General features: G+C 44.3%; 1 protein-coding gene across 1 annotated transcript in view; it reads right to left on the reverse strand.

The window, feature by feature from the left end:
* Nucleotides 1-614: 614 nt before the first annotated feature.
* The window catches only part of mrnip (MRN complex interacting protein), a 9,692-nt gene continuing 1,302 nt past the window's right edge, over nucleotides 615-9,004 (reverse strand). The window contains exons 2-7 of the mRNA XM_034866496.1: nucleotides 8,846-8,905; nucleotides 6,601-6,704; nucleotides 6,486-6,522; nucleotides 5,723-5,847; nucleotides 2,186-2,225; nucleotides 615-1,220 (exon numbers count right to left, since the gene is read on the reverse strand). Of these exons, the coding sequence (XP_034722387.1) occupies nucleotides 819-1,220; nucleotides 2,186-2,225; nucleotides 5,723-5,847; nucleotides 6,486-6,522; nucleotides 6,601-6,704; nucleotides 8,846-8,905 (768 nt within the window). The 3' untranslated portion in view covers nucleotides 615-818. The remainder of the gene's footprint in view (nucleotides 1,221-2,185; nucleotides 2,226-5,722; nucleotides 5,848-6,485; nucleotides 6,523-6,600; nucleotides 6,705-8,845; nucleotides 8,906-9,004) is intronic.

Raw genomic sequence — 9,004 nt, forward strand, 5'->3', positions numbered from 1 at the left:
ATCATTTTAATTTGTCTAATTAACGTGTAGTGCCCTATCCATAGTGGTTATCCACTTGACAAATCAGTAAAGCTCAACTATAGGATACACAAACACAAGAGTTTAGTTAATAAATATATTTATGGCACTTACTTTGAAATGCTGAAGTAGGTCCTGAGCAGTTGCATGGCCCATGAACTGTGCTCCATAGAATCTTGACTGGACGTGGTCATTTAACCAATAACGCACATGCAAGTCCAGTTGTTTGCTCTTAGTTGTCTGATTCAGTGTCTCGTCGAACATAATTACAAACGCACCGCATTTTTGGACTTCTGGGACGAGCTCTTTTTTTATATACGGCGCCAATCCAAATTTATCCACGTATCTGGTCTTGCCTTTTCCACAGGTAAATGACTGTACAAGCCCCGAATCTGGAAACATTGCTTTGAATACTTCTTCAATCCCGTCATTGGACCTGTATGACCTACCAAATCTGAATACTATGACTGTTTATAAATATTTCAACATACTATACTATGACCGTTTATAAATATTTCAACATACTATACTATGACTGTTTATGAATATTTCAACATACTTTAATATGACATTTTATGACTTATTGGTTAACATGTGGCTGCTTTGTTATTTTTAACTATAAAAACATGAAGATCTGAATTTGAGGTGAATATGTACTTTACTTTGCAAGCGTAGAGCACAAATATATATGTACTTTATTTTTAAAGAACAGTAATATAAACTACACAGTACAGTCAAACATGTACAATACATATCTTATTTGATAACCAACTGGTTGTCCAATCACTGGTTGAGTTTATCTAAAAGTCGTCGAAGCTGAAATCTTCGCCGCTCTCAAACATGGAGGAAGCAGGAAGGAGGGGGCGGGGCGGGGGCGGGGCCTGGGCGATGACGTCACAGGGTAGAGAGGTAGCTCTGCCCAGTGTCTGACTCCTCCCACTGACCAGAGGCTCCGCTCCCTTTGTCTGACTCCCAGAACCACTGAGGAAACAAGACCACCTGCAGGCCGGTCCAGAACTCATGCGGGGAGGACCAGGCCGGTTAAGACTGGAACAGTCCGGACCAGGCTGGGTCAGACCAGGACCAGCACTGGGCCGGTTCAGGTTGGGACTGGGCCAGTTCAGACTGGGCTGGTCCAGACCAGGACTGGACCGGTCCAGAATGGGAGAACTGGTGGTCCCGGCTGAGGTTGTCCAGTTTGTCTGCAGAAAATACAATCAGAAGTTTATTTTGTATTCATTGTTTATATTTCATAAAAACTCCTAAAAAGTCCACAGTGTTTAGGAACACAGACACACATAGAGAGAGAAAGAGAGACACAGACAGAGATAGAGAGACACAGACAAACAGACATTATTCATAACAGAGTCAACAGTCGTCCCCTGTTCTGTGTAAACGCTGTATGATAATAATAAGTGTTGTGACTGTTATCCGTCCGGGTGTGTGTGTGTGTTACCCGTTCGGGTGTGGGTGTTACCTGTCCGGGTGTGTGTGGGTATTACCTGTTCTGGTGTGGGTGTTACCTTTTCGGGTGTGTGTGGGTGTTACCTGTCCGGGTGTGTGTTGGTGTTACCTGTCCGGGTGTGTGTTGGTGTTACCCGTTCGGGTGTGTGTTGGTGTTACCTGTTCAGGTGTGTGTTGGTGTTACCTGTCCGTGTGGGTGTTACCCGTTCGGGTGTGTGTGGGTGTTACCCGTTCTGGTGTGTGTGGGTGTTACCTGATCTGGTGTGTGTGGGTGTTACCTGTTCGGGTGTGTGTGGGTGTTACCTGTTCGGGTGTGTGTGGGTGTTACCCGGTCTGGTGTGTGTGGGTGTTACCCGTTCGGGTGTGTGTGGGTGTTACCCGTTCGGGTGTGTGTGGGTGTTACCTGATCTGGTGTGTGTGTTTGTTACCTGGTCTGGTGTGTGTGGGTGTTACCCGTTCGGGTGTGTGTGGGTGTTACCTGTTCGGGTGTGTGTGGGTGTTACCTGTTCGGGTGTGTGTGGGTGTTACCTGTTCGGGTGTGTGTGGGTGTTACCTGGTCTGGTGTGTGTGGGTGTTACCCGTTCGGGTGTGTGTGGGTGTTACCTGTTCAGGTGTGTGTGGGTGTTACCTGTTCGGGTGTGTGTGGGTGTTACCTGGTCTGGTGTGTGTGGGTGTTACCCGTTCGGGTGTGTGTGGGTGTTACCTGTTCTGGTGTGTAGCTGCTCCGTCTTCTCTTCCTCTTCCTGTCAGAACACAGACAACTTCAACATTTAAAACAGCTTCCTGGATTTATAATAATTAATAATTTAACTTTAAAGAGACACACACTTATATTATTAAGAAACACTTACCTTACCAAATTTACCAATTACCTTTTACTGTTCAGATGACACCTAATTATGTTTACCAATCAAGCTCAACAATCAGCACAATTAAAGATATAAAACCCTCAGATGTTACAGTCAGACGAGAGATTTAACATATAAAGTCCTCAGACTTTACAGTCAGAGAGATTAAAGATACAAAACCCTCAGATGTTACAGTCGGACGAGAGATTAAAGATATAAAACCCTCAGATGTTACAGTCGGACGAGAGATTAAAGATATAAAACCCTACGATGTTACAATCGGACGAGAGATTAAGGATATAAAACCCTCAGTTGTTACCGTCAGACAAGAGATTAAGGATATAAAAACCTCAGATGTTACAGTCGGAAGAGAGATTAAAGATATAAAACCCTACGATGTTACAATCGGACGAGAGATTAAGGATATAAAACCCTCAGTTGTTACCGTCAGACGAGAGATTAAAGATATAAATTCCTCAGACTTTACAGTCAGAGAGATTAAAGATATTAAACCCTCAGATGTTACAGTCAGACGAGAGATTAAAGATATAAAACCCACTGATGTTACAATCAGAGAGATTAAAGATTAAAACCCTCAGATGTTAGACGAGAGATTAAAGATATTAAACCCACAGATGTTATAGTCAGACGAGAGATTAAAGATATAAAACCCTCAGATGTTACAGTCAGACGAGAGATTAAAGATATAAATTCCTCAGACTTTACAGTCAGAGAGATTAAAGATATTAAACCCTCAGATGTTACAGTCAGACGAGAGATTAAAGATATAAAACCCACTGATGTTACAATCAGAGAGATTAAAGATTAAAACCCTCAGATGTTACAGTCGGACGAGAGATTAAAGATATAAAACCCTCAGATGTTACAGTCAGACGAGATTAAAGATACAAAACCCTACAATGTTACAATCGGACGAGAGATTAAAGATATAAAACCCTCAGATGGTACAGTCAGACGAGAGATTAAAGATCTAAAACCCACTGATGTTACAATCAGAGAGATTAAAGATATAAAACCCTCAGTTGTTACAGTTAGACAATAGATTAAAGATATAAAACCCTCAGATGTTACAGTCAGACGAGAGATTAAAGATATAAAGTCCTCAGACTTTACAGTCAGAGAGATTAAAGATATTAAACCCTCAGATGTTACAGTCAGACGAGAGATTAAAGATATAAAACCCTACGATGTTCCAATCGGACGAGAGATTAAAGATATAAAACCCTCAGATGTTACAGTCAGACGCGAGATTATAGATATAAAACCCTCGGATGTTACAGTCAAACGAGAGATTAAAGATATAAATATAAAACCCTCAGATGTTAGTCAGACGAGAGATTAAAGATATAAAACATAAACCCCTCAGATGTTACAGTCAGACGAGAGATTAAAGATATAAAACATAAACCCCTCAGATGTTAGTCAGACGAGAGATTACAGATATAAAACCCTCAGATGTTACAGTCAGACAAGAGATTAAAGATATTAAACCCTCAGATGTTACAGTCAGAAGAGAGATTAAAGATATAAAACCCTACGATGTTCCAATCGGACGAGAGATTAAAGATATAAAACCCTCAGATGTTACAGTCAGACGCGAGATTATAGATATAAAACCCTCGAATGTTACAGTCAAACGAGAGATTAAAGATATAAACATAAACCCCTCAGATGTTACAGTCAAACGAGAGATTAAAGATATAAAACATAAACCCCTCAGATGTTAGTCAGACGAGAGATTACAGATATAGTACCCTCAGATGTTACAGTCAGACGAGAGATTAAAGATATTAAACCCTCAGATGTTACAGTCAGACGAGAGATTAAAGATATAAAACCCTCAGATGTTAGTCAAACGAGAGATTAAAGATATAAAACCCTCAGATGTTAGTCAAACGAGAGATTAAAGATATAAAACATAAACCCCTCAGATGTTACAGTCAGACGAGAGTTTAAAGATATAAAACCCTCAGATGTTACAGTCAGACGAGAGATTACAGATATAAAACCCTCAGATGTTACAGTCAGACGAGAGATTAAAGATATAAAACCCTACGATGTTACAGTCGGACGAGAGATTAAAGATATAAAACCCTCAGATGTTACAATCGGACGAGAGATTAAAGATATAAAACCCTCAGATGTTACAGTCAGACGAGAGATTATAGATATAAAACCCTCAGATGTTACAGTCAAACGAGAGATTAAAGATATAAATATAAAACCCTCAGATGTTAGTCAGACGAGAGATTAAAGATATAAAACCCTCAGATGTTACAGTCAGACGAGAGATTATAGATATAAAACCCTCAGATGTTACAATCGGACGAGAGATTAAAGATATAAAACCCTCAGATGTTACAGTCAAACGAGAGATTAAAGATATAAATATAAAACCCTCAGATGTTACAGACAGACGAGAGATTAAAGATATAAAACCCTCGGATGTTACAGTCAGACGAGAGATTAACCCTCTGAGCCCGAGACACTCGCCCACGAGTGCAAACAGCACCTCTGATTCATAGTTTAATAATTAATGAACCATACAAGCGATTGACTTACCAATGGTTGCGTTTTAAAAGGTAACGAGCTAGCGGTTACGGTGGTCCTTCTAGCCTCTACAGTTGATTTACTATCCAGCCTGGAACTTCCACCTTTTTTAGGGGTTGTTGAGCTTTAAATCCCAACCATTACGCCCAAGATATATCCACTTCATGTCCATAATTCATCGCGTTTACATATATATATACAGTCAGACGAGAGATTAAAGATATATATAAAACCCTCAGATGTTACAGTCAGACGAGAGATTAAAGATATAAAACCCTCAGATGTTACAGTCAGACGAGAGATTAAAGATATAAAACCCTCAGAATTTAAAGTCAGACGAGAGATTAAACATATATAACCCTCAGATGTTACAGTCAGACGAGAGATTAAAGATATAAAACATAAACCCCTCAGATGTTACAGTCAGACGAGAGATTAAAGATATAAAACATAAACCCCTCAGATGTTACAGTCAGACGAGAGATTAAAGATATAAAACCCTCAGATGTTACAGTCTGACGAGAGATTAAAGATATAAAACATAAACCCCTCAGCTGTTACAGTCAGACGAGAGATTAAAGATATAAAACCCTCAGATGTTACAGTCTGACGAGAGATTAAAGATATAAAACCCTCAGATGTTACAGTCAGACGAGTGTTATTCTGCAGGCATCTAATGGGAAAATGACCCTGAACCATGATTTCATATTCTTCTTCTTAAAAGTCAATAACTAGACCAACAGTCCCTTAAAATTTGTAAAAAAAACTACATTAAAGTTATGCTTTACAGCATTGCATTGTGGGATACTGATTACTGTCACCTGTCAGCTGTGCTTTTGCCATGGAGACCCTGCCTGTCCATCAGAACATTCTCCTCGTCCTTGTCCTCTGGCTCCGCCTCCTCAGGTGTGACCAGGTATTTGCTCCAGCGGCTTGCTGCTGTCTCCTGAGATGAGATAGCCGATTTATAAGCCATAAGCCCCGCCTCCAGGTGATAACATTCACGAGACCCGCCCACGGTGGTATCGCAGTAAGCCCCGCCCCCGATGGTATCAGCCATGAGCCCCGCCCCCTGGTGGTATCAAAAGAAGTCCCCCCGGTGGTATCGGCCTTAAGCCTTGCCTCCTGGTGATACCAATCACGAGCCCCGCCCCCGGCGGTGTCAACCACAAGCCCCGCCTCTTTGTGATACCGGTCATAAGTCCCACCCCCTGGCGGTATTGACTATAAGCACCAACCCCGATGGTATCAACCACCTGGTGATACCGGTCATGAGCCCAGCACCCGCCATTATTGGCCATAAACCCCGCCCCCCAGTGTTATTGGTCATAAGCCCCGCCTCCTGGTGATACCGGTCACGATCCCCGTCCCCGGTGGTATCGACCACAAGCCCCGCCTCCTGGTGATAGTATTGGTCATAAGCCCCACCCCTTGTTGGTATCGGCCTTAAGCCCCATCCCGGTCGGTATCGGCCATAAACCCCGCCCCCAATGGTATCGACCATAAGCCCCGTCCCCGGTGTCTGGCTGAAGTATCGTCACAAGCACCGTGTGTGTTTGTGTGTGTCTATGTGTGTCTGTTTACCTGCTCGTCTTTTTCTTCTCCTTCTACTTCCTGTTTCCTGTGAACAGTAAAGCAGCAACAGGTGAGATTACATTTAAAATGCTGCAGTACACTGTCGGACAGCCAGGCCAGTTACCTTAGCGACCAGGTGCTGTCCTGCTGATGTAGCACGGCTCCTCTCATGGCGTTGAGTTTCTGAACATGACGCCTGCAGTCTGCCCCGGAGCCCCGCCCAAACTCCTGTTAACCAACCCAGGGGCGGATTTAGTCATTTTGAGTCATTTTCAAACACAGGCATAGGGCCCTTCACAACCCGTGTTCTCCCCCTTTCATTCCTTATTTATCTGAGAAAGACGTACTGTAACTTTTCTCCAGTCTTCACACACACAGACACACACACACACACACACACAGCACTTTTCTGTTTCCAAATAGGCGGCAAGAGAAGCACATTACACAGTCCTTTTTTCACTGTATATGAGCCAAGACCTGCTTATCTTTTAACAACCCCCCCCACATCTCGTAGGAACTGCAAGATTAATGACCTGTACTGTCCTGCAGTACTTGTCCTTTTAGGTTATTTGCAGTATATGAAATCATTTTTGACATTTGACATTGCACTGTAATGCCACTCATCTGTCGGCTCTGACAGCTCTGTGATGCAGTAATGCTCTGTGCATGTCCTCGCACGCAGCGCAGAACACGCAGCGCGGAACACAGAGCACGCAGCGCGGAACACAGAGCACGCAGCGAGGAACACAGAGCACGCAGCGCGGAACACAGAGCACGCAGCGCGGAACACAGAGCATTTTATTTGAATTTTTCCCGTTACCTATTTTTGTAAAATGCCGCCACACCGGCGATGTCTTCGACATGGTGGAGGACTCTGACTGGAAACTAAATAAATATTCATCAAACCACTAAAACAAGGTTTTCTAGTTCTTTCTTCAACCTGTCCCCAGTGGGTCGGGCTAATCCAACAAAAGAGAAAACAAGGGGGGTGTTCTGAAGACAGACTTACCTGTGAAACAGGGATGCTCTGTAAACACTCCCATTAGCAATACCGTAACGGTCTCTGCTTCCAGCTGATTGAATAACACAGCAAAAAAATCAACCAATCAGAATTTTGGTCGAGCCAGAAGGTATCGCCCAATAAATCAACTAGTCGACTGGGAGAGTACAGCTATAGCAACCTGGGCTGTCACTATTCTTCATCATGTTAGCATCGCTATAGCAACCTGGGCTGACACTACTCTTCATCATGTTAGCATCGCTATAGCAACCTGGGCTGACACTACTCTTCATCATGTTAGCATCGCTATAGCAACCTGGCTGACAATACTCTTCGGCTAACAGCAGGCTGAGCCGTCTGTAGCCTCCGGCTAACAGCAGGCTGAGCCGTCTGTAGCCTCCGGCTAACAGCACGCTGAGCCGTCTGTAGCCTCCGGCTAACAGCACGCTGAGCCGTCTGTGGCCTCCGGCTAACAGCAGGCTGAGCCGTCTGTGGCCTCCGGCTAACAGCAGGCTGAGCCGTCTGTGGCCTCCGGCTAACAGCAGGCTGAGCCGTCTGTGGCCTCCGGCTAACAGCAGGCTGAGCCGTCTGTGGCCTCCGGCTAACAGCAGGCTGAGCCGTCTGTGGCCTCCGGCTAACAGCAGGCTGAGCCGTCTGTAGCCTCCGGCTAACAGCAGGCTGAGCCGTCTGTAGCCTCCGGCTAACAGCAGGCTGAGCCGTCTGTGGCCTCCGGCTTACAGCACGCTGAGCCGTCTGTGGCCTCCGGCTAACAGCAGGCTGAGCTGTTTGTTTACAGTAGGATAATGGAATAGTCCAATGAAGTGGGGACGGGGGGGAGTTTCTCATCATGAATTAAACAATCAGATAGCATTAGGTACCGTACCAATGTTTAGAGCTATAATTTATTGGTGAAAAGTAAGACAACAAATCGTAACCATGAGTTTATGAGGCGTTTTAGGGGGCCTAAGGCACTTTGCCTAATGGTAAGTCTGCCTCTGAACCACCCACAATGCAGAACGCAACGCCCAAACTTCTGTTAACCAATCACAACGCAGAACACACCGCCCAAACTCCTGTTAACCAATCACAACGCAGAACACACCGCCCAAACCCCAGTTAACCAATCACAACACAGAACACACCGCCCAAACTCCTGTCAACCAATCACAACGCAGAACACACTGCCCAATGTAGGAGATATGGAGTAGGATATAGGGAGGAGGAGATAGGTTAGAGGAGGTACGGAGGAGGAGGAGATAGAGAGGAAGAGATACGAGGTAGGGAGTAGGATATAGGGAGGAGGAGATAGGTTAGAGGAGGTACGGAGGAGGAGGAGATAGAGAGGAAGAGATAAGAGATATGTTCTGACCTTCTTCAGTGACTGTTTCTCTCCGCACAGTTTACAGCTCCACCTGCTCACTTTTTTCACCTGATAAAAAACAACACAGGGGTAACTAGACACAACACGGGGGTCACTAGACACAACACGGGGGTCACTAGACACAACACGGGGGTCACTAGACACAAC

This window comes from Etheostoma cragini, unplaced genomic scaffold, assembly GCF_013103735.1.
Source record: "Etheostoma cragini isolate CJK2018 unplaced genomic scaffold, CSU_Ecrag_1.0 ScbMSFa_80, whole genome shotgun sequence".
Lineage (NCBI taxonomy): Eukaryota > Metazoa > Chordata > Actinopteri > Perciformes > Percidae > Etheostoma > Etheostoma cragini.